This window comes from Macrotis lagotis, chromosome 6, assembly GCF_037893015.1.
Source record: "Macrotis lagotis isolate mMagLag1 chromosome 6, bilby.v1.9.chrom.fasta, whole genome shotgun sequence".
Lineage (NCBI taxonomy): Eukaryota > Metazoa > Chordata > Mammalia > Peramelemorphia > Peramelidae > Macrotis > Macrotis lagotis.
Window position 1 is genome coordinate 44,086,744 of NC_133663.1, and position 23,305 is coordinate 44,110,048.

A 23,305-nucleotide genomic window follows, 5' to 3' on the forward strand; every position below is an offset into this window, starting at 1 on the left:
AGCACAGTAGCAGAGACCAGATTCCATACTGCTCCCAGCGTAGATGCAAGGGCCCCTGTTTAGCCTGGGCGACTATCTGTCCTGGACAATTCCAGGGAGCAAAGGCAGCTCCTGCTTTGTACCCTGAGGCTGCCTGGCAGCCTTCATAAAACATGAATATTTTATCTGTTCATCTCTCTCAGTTGCTTCATCTCTGGCTAGTAAATGCAGGGATATGGGCTAAGGTCACATTTCTCCATGCCTGCCCAAAACTGAGCATGCCAAGGGGGCCTGGCAGATGACTGGGGGAGGCAAGACACCCCCATGTTGAGCCCTGTCATCTTTCCTCCAAAAATGCTGACACGTCATGGGGCTGGCGTTGGCTCCTTCTACTGAAGATTGCATCCGAGCTGTGGGAGAAGGCAGCACATTCAGGGCAAGGTGTAAACAGCTCACCAGAAATCAAGGGAGCAAAATAGATCTTGGCAGCATATGATCAAGAATCAAAATATGCAGGAAAGGAAATGGATCTGCTGAGGCCTCAGAGCCTCCTACCTTTCTCCTTCCCCTAATCCTCTGCAGAATGAGGGGCAAAGCTGGATAAGCCCAAAGGTCTCTTCTAGCCCAAACTCCAATGATATTCTTATCCTTTTAAGAGCAATGTCTCCAGGACCGACTCTTTCCTCCCTTTCTCTCCTCCTTATGTAAAGATGCTCACAAGGAAGAGACATCAATTAGTCAATTCATCAAGAGAATAATAATCAATAATTTATAATAATATAGCAATAAATAATAATTTAAAAGAGCATCCTTAAAGAAAGGGTCATGTTGGAAGAGGGGCCTTACTCATTAAGTTCTTACATTGCACCAGGTGAGCTTCTGGGGATAAAAAGATAACTAAACAATCCCTCCCTTCAAGGAGTTTATATTTTCTCAAGTGAGACAAGTCTTGGTCCTGATACCTCTGGCCCATTTTCCTGGCCCACAGTGCAGAGAAAAAGCATGGCATTGAAAGTCAGAGAATCATTCACTCATTTTTTTCAATTGTGTCTGACTCTTCATGATCCCACTTGAGGTTTTCTTGGCAGAGATGTTGGAGTGGTTTGTCATTTCCTTCTTCAATTCATTTTACAGATAAGGAAACTGAGGCAAATAGGGTTATGTGACTTGCTCAGGATCACAGGGTTAGTATGTGTCTGAGACTGGATTTGAACTCAGGTGTTCCTGATTCCAGGTCAGGTGCTCTATACACAATGCCACCTAGCTGTCCTTGTTGTCAGAGAACCTGTCTTCAAATTCTGGCTCTGCTACTTGCTACTTTGGTGACTTTGGGCAAGGAAGGCCCTTCCTCTCTGGGACTCAGTTTAATTATCAATAAAATGAAGGTGTTGGGCTAAAGGTCTCTTCCTGTTCTGAATGCTAGGATCTTTTTCCCTTCTACTTAGCCTGGAAACTTCCAGGGCATTTTCTTTTTTAGGCTTTTTTTTTTGTAAGGCAAACGGGGTTAAGTGGCTTGCCCAAGGCCACACAGCTAGGTAATTATTAAGTGTCTGAGACCGGATTTGAACCCCAGGTACTCCTGACTCCAGGGCCGGTGCTTTATCCACTATGCCACCTAGCCGCCCCCAGGGCACTTCTTTTAATCATTATTTTTAATGTTCCCACTTTATTTTCCTAACTTCAAAATTGACTACAATTTTTAAAAGTTCAGGAATCATAAGGCATAATTGTCAAATTGTTTTTAAGAGAAAAGTCATAAGCACACTTGGGGGAAGAAGGTTGGCAATAGCAGGAGTGGTTGATTTGAGTAAGTCTTGGGAGCTGAACAGGGAAGGAGACATCAGCAGAGCCTGAGGGAAGGAAGAAGTTCTAGTATCACTGCTAATATGTTATATAATAACATTGTGCAGAGGCAGCAAGATGTAGGACAATGGACATTTTCTATCCATTTGGCCACAGAAAAGTCAATCTACTTCTCTCAGCCTCAGATTCCTCATCTGGAAGGTAAATGGATAATATTAGCACCTCCTTCCAAGATAATTTTGAGGATAAAAAAAAGATCATTTTTATAAAATTTTGCAAAATTGGTACATCTTAAAGTGACATATAAATATTGGTCTAACTGTGTGTATGGTAAACTAATGACAGCTATCTTTAAACATACTTATTTAATATTTTATCTTTTCCCCAACTAGATGAAAAACAATTTTTTTTTAGGTTTTTGCAAGGCAAACAGGGTTAAGCAGCTTGCCCAAGGCCACACAGCTAGGTAATTATTAAGTGTCTGAGACCGGATTGGAACCCAGGTACTCCTGACTCCAGGGCTGGTGCTTTATTCACTATGCCACCTAGCCACCCCAGAAAAATAATTTTTAAGATTTATTTTTGGGGGCTGCTAGGTGACATAGTGGATAAAGCACCCATCTTGGAGTCAGGAGTACCTGGGTTCCAATCCGGTCTCAGACACTTAATAATTACCTAGCTGTGTGGCCTTGGGAAAGCCGCTTAACCCCGCTTGCCTTGCAAAAACTTTAAAAAAAAAAAAAAAAGATTTATTTTTTAAAATTATCAGTTCCAAATCCTCTCCCTCCCTCCTCCCTGGCATTGAGAAAGTAAGCAACTTGATATAGATTACATATAGGCTGACTCTTCTATATGGGGAAGCCACCATCACAGAGCTGATAATTAAATATATAGAAGAGAGTTGAAAGAGAAGAAAACAGGGACCAGAATAGAGCCTTGAGGAACATTCACAGTTAGTAAACTTGATATGGATGATGAATTAACAAAGAAGATGAGAAGAAATGGTTCGAAAAATAAGGGGAGAACCAAAGGGCAGGGAAAATAAGACTGCCCACCCCCAAGGAGTTTGTAGGGGAATAAGGACTAAATACTAGTGGTTATTATATATACCATTCCAGGAAAAATGCACTAGAGAGCTATCCAAGTACTATGTAAAATCTGAGGGGGGTAGCTATTATTGGCCAGGGACAGCAGAGAAGACTGTGTATAAGGAGGTAATGTGACTTGGGCTCTTCCAAACTATTATGTCCAGTGGGGCTTCCCCTGGCATTTGTGAAGCCCTGGAGCTATATGGAGAAAGGTGTCCCAAAAGCAGTTCGGCACATCAATAAAACTATTATCCTGAGCCTGGTTAGCAAGAAACTGAATGTTGTGGAGCAGGAGAAGATTGATGATAGAGATGAATGGCACTGCAAATAAATCTAAATTTGGTGCAAATGCCATACTGGAAGTATCTCTGGCTGTTTGTAAGGCCAGAGCTGCTGAGAAAAGTGTTCTGCCATATTGCTGACTTTGCTGGCAATGAAGAAGTTATCCTGCCAGTTCCAGACTATGGTACCATCACTGAGCTGAGGTCTATCCCAACCTGAAGGATACGATTAAGGAGAAATATGAACAGGACACCACCAATGTAGGAGATGAGGGTGTCTTTGCTCCTAACAGAAACTCTGGAGCTGCTGAAGGAAGCTATAGACAAAGCTGGATAAACTGGCAAGGTTGCAATTGGCATGGATGTTGCTGCTTCTGAATTCTTCCAGTCTGGGAAATATGACTTGGATTTCAAGTTTGCTGATGATCCTAACAGATACATCTCACCTGCTGAGCTTGGGGACTTCTACAAAACCTTTATCAAGGACTATCTGGTGGTATCTTATGAAGATCTCTTTAATCAGGATGATTGAGAAGCTTGGAAGCATTTTAACTGAAACTGCAGGCATCCATGTGGTAGAGGATGATCTCACAGTGACCAATCCGAAGTGTACTGAAAAGGCTGAGAGTGAGAAAGCCTGCATTTGCCTCCTGCTCAAAATGAACCAGATTGGCTCCATGACTGAATTTCTTCAGGCATGCAAGCTGGTCCGGTACAATGGACAGGGAGTAATGCTTTCCTATTGTTCTGGGGAGACTACAGATATGTTCATCACAGACCTGGTGGTAGGTGATTGCACTGGACAGATCAAGACCCCTGCTTATCTGGGAATTTGGCAAGTATAACCAGCTTCTCAGAATGGAGAAAGCAAGGCTAAATTCACTGGAATGAACTTCAGAAACCCTCAGGTCAAGAAAGTTCCATGGTCAGGAGGCCTCAAAGCTAGTAGGTGCCAGTCACCTCTGTAGAAGTTCTTGTCCAAAGAATGGGCAGCACCGAAGTAGTAGATCAGTTTTGTTGGATGGAGACCTCTGCTACTTAACTCCCTTCTCCCTTCCATCTTTCTGTGTTGTTCTTGCTGATTCATTAGAACAGTCTTACTGTAGCTGATTATTTGGTCCTCTTAGACCTTATCATCTTATGACTGGGCTAGAATGAGCTTTTCTCAACCCCACCACCAGTGTACTGATATGTGGAGCCATATACTTGTGAAGCCTAGAGACCAGATCCTTAGTGACTTCTATGTGTAGAATAAAAGTATTCAGAAATGCACTGGAAAAAAATAAGATATTGCAACTGATTGAATGGTGGAGAATGGTGGTGGTGGGGGCAATGAGGATTGACTCTAAGGTAATAGTCCCAGAATGAGTCACAGAATGCAGGGTTATGCTGGTAAATTATTAACACTTAGATTCAACATATACTTTTAAGTTCAATCTTCATTATTAACGTTTTCTCCTTTATTTTCTAAAGTCTAGACCATTAACAAAGCAATAAATCAAAATCTGATTTGCTGACTTCCAAGGTGTAAATGCTCACAATGAAAATTTAACAATTGATTTGATTTGACTCCAGCACAATTATGGACCTTAATATTTAGTCCAACTTCCTCATTTTTTCAGGTGAGAAAACTGAGGATCAGAAAGATTAAGTAATTTTCTTGATGTTATTTAGCTATTTCATGGCAAAACTGACATAAAACTCTACTCCCCTGATTCTCAGGTTTGTGCTCTTCCAACTAACTAAAGCTGCTTGGTGCTTTATGAGAAACCAACCTGAAGTTTCAGATTGCCAGAAAATCTGGAGACCAATTTTATTTACTTAAAAAAGCAAAAGAAAATAGCATTAGGTTTGTCATTAATGACTCCACAGAGGGGTAGCTAGGTAGCGCAGTGGATAAAGCACTGGCCCTGGAGTCAGGAGTACCTGGGTTCAAATCCGGCCTCAGACACTTAATAATTACCTAGCTGTGTGGCCTTGGGCAAGCCACTTAACCCCATTTGCCTTGCAAAAAAAAAAAGAAATAGATATTAATGACTCCACAGAGCCTATAGACCAGGATCTAGAAAAATAAATTAATTCATTAGATAGAAGTTAATAGCTTTTTCTTTCTGCTGAATTCAGCAATACTAATTAATAATATACAAACTTTCCCAGAAAGCTTCTATATAGTTTTATAGATTTTCTCCTTTCTCTTAAGTGCTATTGATCTTAAGAGAGACTCCTGCTTTAGGGATGAAATATTAAGTACGTGAAGTGGGCTTTGCAAAGATGCAAGTCTTCTTCCAATGGCTACATCTAGCTCCTCCTTTCCCATTCTCAGGAAGGAACTGTTAAGAAATGGTTTGAGACAAAAGAAGGAATCAGTCCAGTGGTTCTAGAAAAAATGGGGGGGGCAGAGTATCAGAGAGGTTGGGGAAAAAACTAGTACTGGAGGTAGAAAACAAGGCAAGGAGAACCAATATGGAAGATCAGATCCTGAGACTTTCCACATCCCATGGGAAACAAAAAAATGCCCATGATGGAGGAGCCCCACAGACAAAGGAATAGTTTTTAATGAAGGTTTGTGAGTATTAGTACTTGTAAGGAGAACTGCTAACTATTCTTGGGGAAGGGCCAGACATTGAAGTGCAGGTTTCATCTAGGTAAGGGAAATACAGATAAGTAAAAGATTCTTATGATATACCTTGGCTTTTAGGAAGGCAAAGGAAAGAACAATGGTTCTGGTGTCAGAGGACATAATTTCAAAAACCAGCTTTGCCACCGAGACTTGTATGACTAGTCTAAGATTAGTCATACAATATTCATGGCACTCAGTTTTTTCATTCATAAAACAAGATTAGACTAGACTATCTCTGAGGTACTTCTGACTTTAGATCTATGGTTCTATTATTTTTCATGGGGGAGAGCGACATAGGTCACATGAAAGATATACTCTTTGAATTAACACAGTGTATGATGTTTAGATGAGCTATCAGGAAGATCTTGCTTCAAATCCACCATAGGTACTTCCTTGGCCATTTGATGCTAAGCACGTCACTAAATCTCTTTGGGTATTTTCCTGCAAAATGGGAATAATAATAGCACCTACCTCACATGGCTGTGAAACCCAAATAAGATAATCTATGTAAAGTCTTTTCTTCAAACATCAAAACACAATGAAAAAGTGGGCTGTTTGTAGTGGTTTTTGCCCAGGACCTGCTATGAATCCCAGTCCTTTAGATAACAGTCAGGATGAAACAGTGACCCAGGGGAGCAGTTCAGAGGAAAATTAACTGCATGAAAAACAAGTTTGTAATATAGGAAGGAGAGGTCCAGAGGAAAACCAGGCCCCAAATCTGACAATAGCTGATGGGCTGATGTCCCAGATTTGGAGAATAAAAGCAGTCATTAGAATTGGGAGGATTGTTTTTGTGACCCGAATGTGATGGGATAGCAGACCAATCATTTGGGCAAGGGGAGTCTGACCTCTTCTAGCACAGAGACAACTGTTCTTGGATTTGTCTTTTCATCAGCTATCCTTAATTGCTAATGCTCTTGTAATGATCTCAGCAAATCCATAATTACCATTATGGAAAGTATTAAAGCCAAATCCAGATTCTGAGGTCTTTTGCAACTGCTTCTTTTGGTATGGTCAGCAGGTTTGGTGAAGAATGACCTCGGGTTAGAGAGAAAGAAAGTGACAGGGAAGACAAGACTCAGCCTTTACCAGAATGGTCAGATACCAGTTCGTGGTAATTTTGAGGAGTGTTTGGAGGGATTTAGGAAAAAGTTCCACCAGTGTGATGAGGCAATCAAGAGGTTGCAATCTGGACCCTCACTCTGAAACTTTCCCTAGCACACAGGACCTTGTAAAGAGAAGCCACAATAGCCTTCTGTCATGCCTCCTCCCATTGATGAGTTCCTTTTTTTTGGGGGGGGGGGTCAATTTTGGCTGACCATCTCATTCTTCTCTTAGCTATCCTTTTGATTTTTGCCCCTTCCCAGGTGTACCTTATCCTACTCTTCTCCCTTTTATATGTTGTCTTTCTCCATTAGATTGTAGGCTCCTTGAGGACAAGACCTATCTTTGGCCTTTGTAGCCCCAGCTTAGTTCAGCACCTAGTATATACCAGGCAATAAATGCATAGATTGGCTGATCCATGAGAATATAAATTTGTGGACAAGGATTGTCTTTCTTTTTGCTTCTCTTTGTGTCCCCAGTTCTTAACATCATTAATTGATGGTTATTAAGAATAAATGCATGTTGGGGCGGCTAGGTGGCACAGTGGATAAAGCACTGGCCCTGGAGTCAGGAGCACCTGGGTTCAAATCTGGTCTCAGACACTTAATAATTACCTAGCTGTGTGGCCTTGGGCAAGCCGCTTAACCCCATTTGCCTTGCAAAAAAACCCCTAAAAATAAAAATAAAAATAAAAATAAATTTAAAAAAGATTAAAAAAAAAAGAATAAATGCATGTTATTAACCTCTCCACCTACCTGGTAGATAGAGACAAGAGGGAAACAGTCTAAGACCATGGTAATTCTGTGACTTCTCACAGCTCTGAAAGGGTGAGGATCTTGATCAAGTCTGAACTGAGAACCAAGAGAAGACTCAAGACAGCTCGTGCCCAGTAAATAGTCTGGTAACCCATCAGCTAAAAGGAGTGAGTCCTGGAGCCAAGACTGGTCTTAAAGACACTCCCTCAGCAAGAGACCAGGTCAGTCAAAATGAAGTAGGGAGTGGGAAGCAGGAATAAAGAGGGAGGAAGAATCATCCTTTTCTCCCACAGGAATGGGAGAGAACAGCTTTGGGAACTTTCTCACTACGAATAAGAGAAACAAGATGAAAGCCAGAAATTTCATAAACACTGATTAACTGGAGAACATCCAGGGGAGGGCAACAAGGATAAGAAAAAGATTTAAGATTGTGCCCTATGACCTAGAAATATTTAGCTTGGAGAGAAGACTCAATGGGAACATGATAGCTATTTTCCAGTATTTGGCTCCCAATAACAGGTCCCTGATTCTATTTTCAGAGAGGGGCCTTAGAGTTGAGTTGACCAAGAGAAAGCTTAGGTAGTTTGAAGGCTTAAAAAGAAGTCAAGGAGATAGAAACAGTACAAACCCCTGCTAGGGGGGAAAGAACATGGATGCAGAAGCCCTCAGTGCACAGAAACCCCAGGACTGGTGGGATCATTCCCATATCCTTCTTCTGAGGATCCTGCTACTCATAATATCTCAAGTGAACAGGAAATCTCCATGCTTTGTTGGAAAAACTAAACAAGTTGCTTTTTTAGAAGATAGTAGAGCTAAAATACATCAAGTTTTTACTCTTAGGGGGTGTTAGTGTTTCCCTTGGGTCAATAAGGGATGACTTCTCAACTGCTTCACAATAGACAGAATGGAACGTATAGGAACTCTCAAAGGAAAGCAGAAAGGAAAGGCTTTTTGGTTCAAGCTAGGACTTGAGGAAGCAAGAAAGTGGAAATGATAAGGGGGAGAGAATTCCAGGAATGGGAGATATCCAGGGAAAATTCTCAGACAATGTTGTTTTTTGTGAGAAGTAACAAAAAGGCTGGTGTTACTGGAATGCTGAGCAAATGATGGGAGGGGGAAAGAAGGTGTGAGAAATCTGGACTAGTATGTCGCAAACTGGACAGACCCCTAGACACCAATCTGTGAAAGCTGCTGTTGAAGAGGGTACTTGTTATTAGCACCTATAATGCTCCTTTCTAATTTTTACTCTTGAACAAACACTCAGAAACAGCTGAGTGATGCTATCTGCAGCTCAGATCTCACCTACCTCTGGAAGTCTGAAGGGAACACTGGAGAGATAAAGGAGGCTGCTAGGGCTACCAAGGACTCAAATGAATTATTGCCAAATCCAGCCCCTCATTTCCATATGATGCATTCAAATAAGCCCAGAAAAGGACTTTGTTCATCAGCAATCCATTGTTTATCTCCTGCTGAAGGTTGGATGTTCAAAGACCAGCAAAGGAATGAGGAGAGGTTTTCCTGGCAATTCTTGCATAACTAGCCCTTTAGACCAGGGATCAGCCAAAAACTCAACATGTCTTCTAAGGCAATCAAAGGAAGTCACAATAAGAATCCAAATCTAATTTGTAAATAAATAGAGGTGATCCCCCATACTTCTCTGGTTATTTAAACATTATGATTGAAATTCTGACCATGATGGGCCATCATATCTCTTCCATTCCTTATTGTCAATGGGACTCATTTATAGCATATAATGTACTTTACAACCTGACTTCAAATTAATTTTCTAGACTTCTACATTATTTTCCTTTGAACACGTTATAGTCTAGTCAAAATGGCCTTCTTAGGGTTTTTCACACAATGTACACTATCTCCCATCTCCCCATTACTGTGCTAGCTATTCTCCATGCCTAGAATGCAGTCCTTCTGCATCTTGGCCTCTTAGGCAGCTAGGTAGAGAAGGAAAACGAAGCAAACTTTTATTGAGTTGCTAGGTGGTATAGCAGATACATAGAGAGTACTAGACCTAGAGCCATAAAGACCTGAGTTCAAATGTGACCTTATATGCTTATTACTTGTGTGATCCTGAGCAAGTCATTTAATTTTGTTTGCCTCAGTTTCCTTATCTGTGAAATGAACTGCCAGACTGAAAACAACAAAAAACAATGTGCTAAGCACTTTTACAAATATTAATTTAATTTTATCCTCACAACAACGCTGTATTTCCACTCTTCTCCTTGACCATCATAGGAATTGGGACTTGCGATTTTCATGACAGAGACAATTCCCCAGAAGAGGAAACTCCTTTTAATAATGCAAGTCAGTACCTTTTCTGCAACTCATTTTCTCAGAGAGTTATCTAAAATGCAGGAAGATAAGGGACTTGCTCAAGCCATCATGTGTCAGAAGCAGGACTTGGGTCTTCCATTATGCCACACTGCCTGTCATTCCTGTAGTGAGCTTATTCTTAATTTATTGCAGGGAGAGGGGAACAGTGACTGATATTAAAAAAAATTAGGTATAACTGCATGAACTCCTTTTAAAAAGGCCCATTGCGTTGGTTGATGGGGGGAGTGGGGAGGGAGAGAAAGAGAGAGAGAGAGAGAGAGAGAGAGAGAAGTAAAAAATAGGACAAATAATGCCTGGATGATGAGATATCCTCACTTTCTAGACAGTTTTGTAGCAAAGAAAACACAACTAGATAAGAGATATAGGTTCAAAAATGGGGAAAATAAAAACTCAATGAGTTGTACATGCATATAAAAACTAGAGTTTTGAAGAATTAAATGTAAAAGGAAGATTGGCATGGACTGATTCATAAATAAATAAGCAGAACCAAGGGACTATTATAGTCAAATGGTAAACTCCCCAAAAGAAGTCAAACTCTGATCAACTGAAATCTGAGGGAAAAAATTGCAACATAATTTCTTCCTCATAGCAAAGAAAAGGGGAACTACTGTGGCAGAATGCTGCATACATTGTCAGAAGTAATTGCCTGAGGGGTCATTTCTTGTTTAATTTAATTGTGCTTTTTTACAAAGGGGAGTTCAATCTGGAGGAGGAACCTGGAGGGAAATAACACTTTCCTGCAATTATTGCCCTATAAAAACAAAGTGCATTGCCTAAAATTATTTTTAAATGTTACCTCTGAAAAATATTAACCAAGATGAGTTAGACTAGTAAAATCATAAACACAGTTACAGATTGGGCCATTGATACAAACAAGAGAGTCATTTTTATGGAATCAAGCTTCACAAAGCCCAAAATGCTTTCCTTATAACCAGGGAGGTGGGGAATATAAGTATCATTTCCATCTAGTAGATGGGAAAACTGATGCCCAAGAAGTGAAAGGGAGGGTAGAGACTAAATAAATCTCTGGTCCTCTGACTCCAAAGTGAGTATTCTTGCTGCCTTTAATTTACTTTTGGATATAACTGATACATTCTGCAACATATAGTAACTAGTTGGCTAGAGGAGGCCCTCAACTATTCCTGAGAGGAAAAAAAAATGTTCACTTATAAGAATAGTTTGCTGAATTATTCTTATAATTTATAATTCTTATAATAGTTCTTGAAACACTATAAGAATAAGCATAACACGGGGTTGCTAGGTGGCGCAGTGGATAAAGCACCGGCCCTGGAGTCAGGAGTACCTGGGTTCAAATCCGGTCTCAGACACTTAATAGTTACCTAGCTGTGTGGCCTTGGGCAAGCCACTTAACCCCATTTACCTTGCAAAAACCTAAAAAAAAAGAATAACACAAAGGGAAAACAACAGCTAACTTTTGTTTGTTAGGGTTTTGCTCTTTTTTCCTCTTAGAGTCGACTGGTAGACAATGGTCCACTTTTCTCTAGGTCCAGGGTCTAAACAACTTGAGTTTTGTTCTCATTAAAAACGAAGGATGTGGGGCAGCTACATGGAGCAGTGGATAGAGCATCAGACCTGGAGTCAGGAGGACCTGAGTATAAATCCAGTCTCAGACACTTAATAATTACCTAGCTGTGTGGCCTTGGGCAAGTCACTTAACCCCATTGCCTTGCCAAAAAAAAAACTAAAAAAAAAGAAAGGAAAAAAAAGGATGTGAATAATATACTAGCACTGTGCCAAAATCTCCACCTGCAACTCACCTACTTTTCACCTCCCTTCATTTTACTAACTTCCAGTCGGATTTGGCTCCAGATTTTCTTCACAATACATTTTAAATACACAGGCATCATCCTTCTCACCTAGGCAGTTCCCTTTATTGTCTACTTTCCAGGATAATGGGGAAGGGGGAGAAAAGAGAGCCTATGATGTACAATGAACCAAGTCATAAGTGGTCAACTTCAGTGGCATCCTATTGATAATAGAATCAAATATAAACTCCTCTGTTTAGCTTCAGAAGTCCCACTCATCCTGGTCCCAGTCCCTATCTCCAGCCTCATGAGACCATACTCTCTTTCCTCACACTCCACAGTCCAGCCAAACTGGGGCTATCTGCATCCCATATGTGACATACCATCTTTAATCTCTCTGTTTCTGCACTGGTCATCCTAATTTAACAAAATAAAATCTATCCATCTTCCAAGGACCAGATCCAACAATATCTCCCTACTTGAAGACACCCTTCTTCCTATGTTTTTATAGCTCTGATTTTTGCTGTTGTCTGACTCTCCATGACCCCATTTGGGGCCTTCTTGGCAGAGATACTGGAATGGTTTGCCATATCTTTCTCTGGCTAATTTACAGATGAGGATTGAGGCAAATAGGGCCAAGTGACTTGTCTGATGTCACCATCTGGTAAGTGTCTGAGGCTGGATTTGAACTCAGATTGTCTTGACTCTAGGCCTATTGCTTTATCCCAGCTGCCCCTTAGAGGCCCTTATCTTAAATTCTTCCGGATATAGAGCCTAAATTGGTCTCCTTGCAACTTCTACTCATTGCTTTAAGTTCTGCCCTCCAGGACTAAAGAAAAAAAATATAAGAGTTATGTCTCCTCCATGTGATCAGATTCTTGATGGAGGTTCTAATGTTTCCCCTAAGCAATTCTCATATTGCATGAGCTCCAGGTTCTCCTGCCAGTCAGTCAGCAAGCACCTACTATGTTTCTGTGTCTCAATTTCCTCATTTGTAAAATGAGGAGGTTGGACCAGAAAGATTCTAAAGTTCCTTCCACTCCAAAAGCTATGATGCTATGACTATAATTTTTGCAATGGAAAGAAGGTGGTGCCCTGAACTGAATGCAGTACTTCAAGTGAGGTCAAAGATGCCCCAAAACAATGGGTTTGTCTCCTCCCTATTCCTGGAAGTTCTAGCTCTTGTAATGTAGACCAAAATCATGTTAATTTTATTTAACACTTCTCTGAGTCTCAGTCTTCCCAAATGTAAAACAGAGGTTGGACTACATTGCCTGAAAGGTCTCTTCCTTCTAGTGCCTTCCTTCAAAGTTATGACTTTACAATTGTGATCTGGGCCAGTAGAGAGAGACTGGTCAGAAGTGAAATATCCTTATAGTACTGAAGGAGCACCTTCTCCATAGAATCCAGAATGATGCATGGAAGAAAGCAGGCATTTAATAAATATTTGTTTTTGGTTTTTGCAAGGCAATAGGGTTAAGTGACTTGACCAAGGTCACACAGCTGGGTAATTATTAAGTGTATGAAGCCAAATTTGAACTCAGGTCCTCCTGACTCCAGTGCAGGTGTTCTATCCACTCCACCACCTACCTGCCCATTTAATAAATATTTATTGAATGAAAGACTGAGTAGAAGGACAGAGCCCTGTTCCTACCAACTTTGGAACATTTGATATGTCAAATGTTGTCAAGTGCCACAGAATCTTATCAGGACCTAGTGCCCTCATGGACACAAATGAGACAATCTTTTGGAGTACCAAAAATCTATGAACTCATTGAACTAGTCAAAGTATTTATCCTGATCTTTACTTGATTGAAAGCTAGAAACCACACATACAATTCCCATATCTCCTTCATTCTCTACTCTTCATGCCAAGATGCCAGGGATGGGGAGGTAGATGAGGAGTAGAAGGAAAGTAAAAGGAAAGATGGAGGAAAGAAATAAAAAGAACAATATTTCTTTCTTCAAAGACAAACATCATTCCAAGAAGAGACATAATGCCCGCCAACGAAGCAAGCAAGTGACCTTCCATCTTCATCTCCAACCAGCTCTAGCTCTAGCACTTGCTCACCTCACACCCATCAACTTAACAAAAATAACTAAAACCAAAGTATCTCAATCATGGTGAGATTTTGACAGAAGAGAGGTCTAGTGATTCATTAGCAGTAAAACTGCATAACTGTAGAGCAGGGCAGCAGTGCACAAAAAATGATCACACCCTTTGAACCAAGAGTTCTGTTGCTTGGCATGATGCTTGTCCTTCATCTCAAAGAAGACCATGACATCAAGGAAGTGATGCAATGACAAGCAAGTGAATTGGATTTGAGGGAGGGGGTGCTATGCTCAGTCACCAGCTTCACTTTCTCTTGCAGAGTCAACTGGGTCCAGTGACCAGATGTGAATCAGGATGCCTGGAGATGACCCTGGATGTGAGGCAATCAGGATGAAGTGACTTGCCCGAAGTCACACAGCTAATCATGTATCAAGTGTCTGAGGCTAGATTCTAACTCTTGTCTTCCTGACTCCAAGGTCCATGCTCTATCCATTGTACTACCTAGCTGCCTTTTGCTTGGCATACACTCTGATAGTGCTATGAAAAAACAACAACTCTACAAAAAAGAGTCAGACATTTAAAGAACCTACGGAGCCATCTAAATGTTTCACAATAAGGGAATGATGAAATTAATCATGGTACATTAATGGAACCTCCAAAGGTAACTTCCACAGAGATCTATAAGATAATACAAAAACAAAACAAAAAAGGCAGATCTAGAAGAATAGAATAATACACATTAACTCTAGTCATATAAGTAAAAATGAAGGGAAACCTAAAAGGACTGAGAAAGTGCCAAAGCATATTATGTATAAATAAATACAAATAGTTATCAAGCAAATACAGCTGTTTCCATGGATGGGTGTTCAATATTATTTCTCTCTCTCTCTCTCTCTCTCTCTCTCTCTCTCTCTCTCTCTCTTTCTCTCTTTAGGTTTTTTCAAGGCAAATGGGGTTAAGTGGCTTGCCCAAGGCCACATAGCTAGGTAATTATTAAGTGTCTGAGACCGGATTTGAACCCAGGTACTCCTGACTCCAGGGCCGGTGCTTTATCCACTGCACCACCTAGGCTCCCCTTCTCTCTCTTTTTTCAAAAAATTTTTATTTATTTAAGGCAATGGGCTTAAATGACTTGCCCAAGATCAAACAGCTAGGTAATTATTGTATCTCAGGTTGGGTTTGAACTCAGGTCTTCCTGACTCCATGGCCAGAGCTCTATCCACTGTGCCACCTAGTTACCACCTCAATATTACTTCTCATAAAACATTTACAATATTTTAAAAAAGAAACTGCTTTCATTGCCATGGGACACTTTAGTCTTAGGGTTGGCAGGCCAGATGAATTTTGTATTTCTACATTTTTATAGTGCTTTAAGCTCTGCAAAGTTCATTCTTTCCCCAAAGAAACTTGGGGCATACATGGTGACAATATTGTTATCCCCATTTTATAGCTGAAGAAACAGCCTCAGAGACATTAGAGACTTTCCCCAGTCACAAAAATATCAAGTATCAAAAACAGTAACTGAATCCAAATCTCTCCTGGCTTCAAAACTGAGTTTTCTATCTACTATATCAAACTGTCTTTAGAAAGGGAAGGTAGTTTGATGTATTAGGTAAGATAATGGACCTGGAGTCCAGATGACTTGGTTCAAAATTCTACCTTAGAGTCTTAATAGTTGTGTGCCCTTAGTTATGTCACTTAACTTCTCTGTGACTCAGTTTCTTCAACTGTAAAATGTAAAAGCCATTCCCCAATTGAAGGACATTCACTTAATTTCCAATTCTTTGCCACCACAAACAGGGCTGCTATAAATATTTTTGTGCAAGTGATGTTTTTCACCCTTTTTCATAATCTCTTCAGGGTATAGACCTCCCTATCCTTAAATAAGGATAAAATGTCATCTAAGTTTCCTGGTAACTTTAATCTACTACTAGATGTCCTTTTAGATTCCTTCTGGTTCTAAGTATGTCATTTTAGGCATAAAGACTCATTAACATTTTTGCTTTGCAATACCATTCTCTCATAAGATCTGATTGTATCTCTTTCACTGAAATTATCAGTGCATTCATGAGAAATGTACTGATGTGGAAGAAAAATTCCATCTTTATCCTTATACATAACCAGAGAATACACATACAAGGGGGAAGAACCTAACAAAGGATCAATCAGCCCAGAGCATCCTGGCTTACCTAGGGATACTGGTCAAGTAGGTCACGACATTGAGGAAATCTTCATCAGGAATTTCACTGAAGCCTGCAAACTCAGGGAAGGTTATGATTGGGGCGCCATCTTTCCCTCGTCCTCCTGCAACAAGAGAGAAAAGATATTTAAAATGTTTTGTGGATTTTCATGCTTTGCAAAGAAATATGAAGTAATCAAGTCGGTCAACAAGCATTTAACTGGGGATACAAAGAAAGGCAAAAATATTCCTCCCCTCCAGCAGTTCACAAATACTCCTGACTACTTCTTTGTCTCTACAATAGCCCATATCTCCCTATCCTTAAAAAACCTTCACTGATTCTACCATCATCACTAGTATGGTCTTAGAAGTCTCCTCCCTTTCATGGTTAAACTTAAGAAGGTTATCTACAATTGGTACTTCCACTTCCATTCCTTTCATTGTCTTCTGAGCTAAATACAAACACCTATGTACATATAAGACATATTAGGATAAATTAGAGATAATCTCAGGGGAAGGCACTAGCAGTGAGGCAAAGTGGAAAAGGTGAAAGGCAGAATTTGACTTCTTTTTTTAATAAAAGAAAGATTTTATTTATTTTGAATTTTACAATTTTCCCCCTAATCTTACTTCCCCCACCACCACCACAGAAGGCAGTCTGTTAGTCTTTACATTATTTCCATGGAATACATTGATCTAAGTTGAATGTGATGAGAGAGAAATCATATCCCTAAGGAGGAAAAATAAATATAAGAGATCGCAAAATTACATAATAAGATCACAGGTTTTTTTTTTTAATTAAAGGTAGTCTTTGGTCTTTGTTCTAAGCCTATAATTCTTTCTCTGGATACAGATGGTATTCTCCATGGCAGATATCCCGAAATTGTACCTGACTGTTACACTGATGGAATGATCAAGTCCATTAAGGCTGATCATCACCCCCATGTTGCTGTTAGGGTGGACAGTGTTCTGGTTCTGCTCATCTCACTCAGCATCAGTTCATGCAAATCCCTCCAGGCTTCTCTGAATTCCCATCCCTCCTGGTTTCTAATAGAACAATAGTATTCCATCATACATATACCATAGTTTAATAAGCCATTTCCCCAATTGAAGGACATTTACTTAATTTGCAATTCTTTGCCACCACAAACAGGGCTATTATGAATATTTTTGTACAAGTAATGTTTTTCACCCTTTTTCATCATCTCTTCAGGGTATAGACCCAGTAGTGGTATTGCTGGATCAAAGGGTAAACACATTTTTGTTGCCCTCTGGGCAGAATTTGACTTCTTTCAAGGGAAGCTAAGAGTTGGAGACAAACTGTTACAAGTGAACCGGCAGGAAATCAGAAAATAGAATATCACAAATAAGGGAGAGTAAGGATGCCAGTGTTCCTAGACACCAGAGTATGTGAAAAGTCCCAAAGTCTAAGAAGACTGGAAAGATAGAAAGCAGCCAACATCAGGAAGGGTATCCTGGAAATAATAGGGGCACACAGTGAAGTGTCTAAGGCTATAAGAAACAGCAGATATAATACAGAGAAGTAAGGAAAAAACTTACTAAGTAGAGTCAAGAAAACAATAAACACAATGATTACAGTGATTTAAATAAAAAAGAAAATCATCACAAAACCATTATAATAAGTGAATGTTGTTGATATATAGGAAGGCTCTCTGGGAAGGGAAAAGGGAGAGATATTGCAGATAGCTGTGATGATATTTAAAAAAATCTCAGAATACATAAAAAAACTTATTTTAAATAAGCAAGTAGATGTTAAAAAATTACAAACTACATGCATAAGCCCAAAGAAGAGATTTGAGAAGACACCCCTTTCCTCACCCTTCAGAAATGAGAGGTCCAAGAGAGTGAAATATTAGATTTACTTTTAGACTTTTAGGATGTTCTGCTGATTTTTTTCTCTTCTCCCTCTTTTTTTTTTTCTTTAAAAATATAATTTGTTAGATGGAATGATTCTATGGGGTGGGGAGACAAATTTTTTTTTAAAAGATCATTGGTAATTTCAGAGACAGCAACTTCAGTTGAATGATGAGGGCAGAAGCTATATTGCAGAGGGCTTAGAAGACAATGAAGGGACTGGAGGTGGAAGTACCAGTTGTGGACAGCTTTCTTAAGTTTGACCATAAAGGAAGAGAGTTCTGGGACAATAATAGCTAGTAATGATGGCAGCATCAGTGAGGGTTTTCTAAGGACAGGGAAATATGGGCATGTTTGTAGACAGCAAAGAAGTAGTCAATAGGCCCGGAAGGACTGAATATGAGTGAGAGTAGAGATAATAAAGGGAATAATCTGCTGCAGAAGATGAGACTGGATGGCATCTCTTATGCACTGTCTTGGCAAGGGGAAAGGCCACCTAATCCTGGGAGGGAGATGAAGGAGATAGTGGAGGAAGGCGTTGTAGTGATGAAGAAGTGAGAAGAGGAGACTTTCAGTGAAATGGACTTTTTTTTTCAGAATGAATGAATAAGGTGAATGAGTCAGCTCTTAAGTTGGAGTTGGGAGTAACCTGAGCTCAACTTCAGATCTTGACATTTGGATGTTGTGACCATGAGCAAATAATATTGTCTCTCTGATTCTCAGTTTCCCTTACCTATAAAATAGGTACAATAATACCCATTATACTGTGAGAGTCAAGATTGTCTTTTCCTTTCTTTGTGGCATGGAAGAGGCACTTAATAAATATGTGACAAATTGATTGTAATATTTAATAAACTTGGTGTGAAGATTAAATGAGATAATATTGGTATAAGGCAGGGGCCCAAGTGAAACTTCAGCAAATAAAACAAAGTCTAGAGAGAATAAATGATGTAAAGCTAAATGAGAAACCTTTTAGATGCAAAATAAACATTGCCCACCCTAAGAAGGATGGGAGACTTGAATGTCTTAATTGCTTATAAAGAGGTCAGCAAGACCTATGCTAAAAAAAAAAAGAGAATAGACTGCATTCACACCTTATATTTAGCCATTCATCTAGATAAGCCAGCCTAGCCACAGAGTGGTCCAACTCAGAGTGATCCAACCCAGCCCACCAGCCAAGACCTCACTCTCATCTCATGATGAAAGTAGAGTGACCACCAGACACTTCTGTGTGAAGATAAAAGTCATGCAGTTGAGGAATCAAGATTATAGTTTTTGCACATGTCCCTCATTCCCATTGTACAATAAAGTGAGTGCTCATTTTTCTCCCCTCTGGAACTCTTAGGTATATTTCTGGTTGAGCATAACCTAGATATTCTAGTGAAATGTTTTGTAATACCATTTGAACAAATGCCTGTGCTACAGAACATGATTGAGGGGAAGCACACCTGTGGGGACCCAAGAATGAAAGTTTAAAAGGATAACTCTAGGGTTAGACCCTAAGAACCCTTTGGGAAGTTCCTCTGGGAATCTGACCAACCAGTGGTGGTAGTGGTGAGGATTGGGTAAGTAAGCCCTTAGATGGTGTTAAATGTATTTTTAAGTACTTTACAAACATTAAAGTTCTATATAAATATTTATTATTATTATTATTATTATTATTATTATTACTACCATCATCATTATTATTGTTATTATTATAATTGTAGTGGTGGTTGTATTGATTGAGAAGTAGTAAGATACAGGAAGAACTGAGTTTAAGTCCCACTTCTGACACAGCTGAGTGACCCAAAGTAAGTAACAACCTCTTCAGTGTACCATGTACCTGTCTGCTAGAAATTTCAGACCAGGTGTCAATCTACACTCAGAAAAATTCTCTCATCAGGAACCCCCCTACACCAAAGAAAGTAGGGGTGAATCAACTAATAAACTTGTGCCAGGCACTATTTTGTTCACTGGGGATATGAAGAAAGGCAAAAAAATGTCCTTAAGAAGCTTACAATCTGGGGTGGCTAGGTGGTGCAGTGGATAGAGCACCGGTCCTGGAGTCAGGAGTACCTGGGTTCAAATACAGCCTCAGACACTTAATAATTACCTAACTGTGTGGCCTTGGGCAAGCCACTTAACCCCATTGCCTTGCAACAAAACTAAAAAGAAAAAGAAAAAAAAGAAAAACTAAAAAAACTTACAATCTAATAGTAAAAAGGTAATTATTATTATTATTATTATTACAGAGGAGTTATTCATCCTCAGGCAGGTTAGATTGATGCAATTCTAACCTCTCTTTTTTTCAACCTAGACAACAGTCCAGGCTATTATTTTGGAATTCACAATACTTATAGTACCCACCTTCCAGGGTTGCTGGGAGACTCAAATACAATAAATTATGTAGAGCATTTTAGAAACTATTTTGATCAGTGGCAAAATATTTAGGATTTGCCTTTAAGATGTAAAAATATTAGTCATGCAAAAAGAAATTATCTTCTTGTCTAGGCTTGTGTAACTTTTTCCCTTTTGTCTTCAAAGGAAACTAGATGAAGAGATTTGTTAGTTTCTATCTTTGATTCTTCCTCTGCGGATTTTCCACAGCTAGAATGAGATCTACAATTCCTCCAAGAAGTTTGAATTTAGACAATAGGGTTCCAGTTAGTCCATGGGAGGCTCCATAGTACAGAAAAATCACAGAGAAGCTGAATTTTAGGATCCCAGTTCCTGCCATTGATTTATTGAACCTTGGGCAAAAGTCAGTTTCTCTGGGCTTGGTTTCTCATCTATGAAATGATGGGCTGGGAGAAGATACAACATGGCATCCAAAAGAGCTCATTCAATTTTAGGTTGCCATAAGGGAAACACAGCATCCAAGAAGGAAATGGATGTTCTTCTCCCTATTCGGATCTCACCTGGAGTTGCCAGGATCTAGGTCCTAGTTGCTAATTCTATATTGTCACAATTTACAAGGTACGTTGAGTTAAGGCTTGAAGAAACCAAACATATTTAGCCTGGAGAAGAAAAAGACAGGGATTGGAGAGGGAAGTGGGGAGTCATATTAGCTGATTTCAGTATTTGATGAGCTGACTTTGGGAAGAAGGATTCTTTTTATTCCTTTTGGTTTCAGAGGGCAAAACTAGAAGTTAAAAAGATGCCAATTTAGGTTTAATGAGTCAATCAGCAAATATGTATTAAATGTCCACAATGTGTTCATGTACTAAATGCAGTCAGCAAAAACTTCCTGACAATGAGAGTTGTCCCAGCATGGATTAGAATGCTTTGGGAAAGTGAATGGTAGTTTTTCACTGGACATCTTTAAGCAGACAGTAAATGAGTTGTCTTCAGGCATATCATATTGTAGTGGGGATTCTTGCTGAAATATGTGATAGACAAGATGGTTTCTGAGATCCTTTTGATCACTAAAATTTTAAGATTTGGGGATCCATGCTCTCAGAGCTCCCTTCTATCTCTGTTCTGTATTGTCAAAAGAGAATATTATAAAGCCTTTAACACAATACTTTGTGCTTAATAAATACTTGTTCCTTTCCCCTATGCTCTCTTCCCCCCACCACACCCAATATTTTGTATGGAAAGTGTTTTTTTATGTTAGTAATATTTTTTAAAAAATTTTGTTAGTAATCCCATATTGCTTGACATCACTAAGGAATATCAGAATTAGGTCATCTAGTTCAACCATTTTCCTAACCAACAATGTCCTCATTGATACCTCCAACCAATGGTCATCCAGCCTCCATGTGAACACCTTCAGGGAAGGAATACTCATGTGATTCTCTGCCTTTATCATTAACCCTGCAGCTAATGTTTAGTGTAACTAAAACCCCAGAAAGCACACAGCTGGAATGTAATTAGACTTTTACCTTCACAAGTGACTTTACAAATTAAACTTCACATCTGATGAGAAGGTTGAGATGTTGGGATATTCAGATTTACACAGAACAGTGAATATTTACTTGCTTATTATCCCTTCCTTAAAAGTGAATATTAGGGGCAGCTAGGTGGTGCAGTGGATAGAGCACTGGCCCTGGAGTTAGGAGTACCTGAGTTCAAATACGTCCTCAGACACTTAATAATTACCTAGCTGTGTGGTCTTGGGCAAACCACTTAACCCCATTTGCCTTGCAAAAACATAAAAAAAAAGTGAATATTAGCCAAAGGTTGAACATTTATTCCAAAGGTGGGAACTATCACAAAGATCTTGGTCTGCCCCTGGAGACAAAAGAGTATTTAATGCCATCTTGTGAGAAAAAATGGTAATGCATGAGAAATTGTAAAGGATTCTCTGCCAAACTTCTTTGGTCATGATATGGTTAAAGCTAGGTCACAAGAACTCAGATCACAGATGTAGAGCTAAATGGAACCTCGAAAATATCAGTTCCAATGTTCTCATCTTACAGAGGAAGGAACTGGGGGCCTGGAAGATTGAGGGACTTACTATCAGGCATAAGATCTAATTTCTTCCCTTGCTTTTTATAGACAAGGGTCCTTCATAAATCTTACAGCACTATATATATACTAGCTCTTTTAATTATGATTTTTACTGAAGAAGCATTAGGTATGAAAGACAGTATATTCAAATGAAGCAAGAGTTTGTAAAAATGTTGCTCTACGTGACCCAGATGTCTGGCAGGAGGCAGGGATCCCACAGGAGCTGTCATGAATCTGCTAAGCTTGATAGCAACCCCAGAAACTGAGCCATCTGCATCTGATTCTAGTACAATACGGAACATTTTCAACAAAGGAAATACTTCCCACTCTCAGCTTCCTTTAATAATGAAGAGCAATGATCGAGATACACAAATTCAACTAATAATTTACTTTAAGTTTCCAATTTCTTCTCCTCATAAATCTTTTTTTTTTTTCCTGAGCTGTTATACATTTTAATTTCTCTTATTTCCTCTATTTGCTCTTTGGTTGAACTCCTAAAAGTAACAAACCAACAAAAATAAGGGGTAAAAGGTAGAAGAGTTAAAAGGTGCCTGAATGAACATCCCTTCTACAATCATAGCTTGACACTAATGCATACAAGACCAAATGAAGGTTAATGACTACCAAAAGGGAGAACAATTAGCAAATTCATTTATATAAATTTATTTATGGTTCTTTGAGGATGAATAATTAGTTTAAGTGAGACTTGATGCCTTTTTTAACCTTAACTATCAGCATTTGAAAAATACTACTTGAAACTTAAAAATATGCATATATGAATGCTGAAAAACTTTCATAACATGTAAAATAAAATATCAATTTTTAAAAAAGAAAATATTGCTTGAGTCTAGGTCTGCAAATGTCCATGGGGACATTCTGGCACTAATGATTTGTAAGGCAGGAAAACTTCATTCTAGTCAACACATGATTCATGATATCAAAAGAAGTATGGTCAAAATCTGACTTGATAGATATGCTAATGACTTGTTCTTGTTTACAGATCTGAGGAGATTGGCACC

General features: G+C 39.3%; 1 protein-coding gene and 1 pseudogene across 6 annotated transcripts in view; one reads left to right on the plus strand and one right to left on the minus strand.

Moving 5' to 3' along the window:
• MCF2L2 (MCF.2 cell line derived transforming sequence-like 2) overlaps positions 1–23,305 on the minus strand; it is a 377,565-nt gene that overhangs the window by 230,442 nt on the left and 123,818 nt on the right. For all 6 annotated transcript variants that reach the window (XM_074191036.1, XM_074191033.1, XM_074191034.1 and 3 more), the window contains exon 3: positions 15,988–16,102. In XM_074191036.1, the coding sequence (XP_074047137.1) occupies positions 15,988–16,102 (115 nt within the window). The remainder of the gene's footprint in view (positions 1–15,987; positions 16,103–23,305) is intronic.
• LOC141491493 (alpha-enolase pseudogene) lies at positions 3,015–4,119 on the plus strand (annotated as a pseudogene).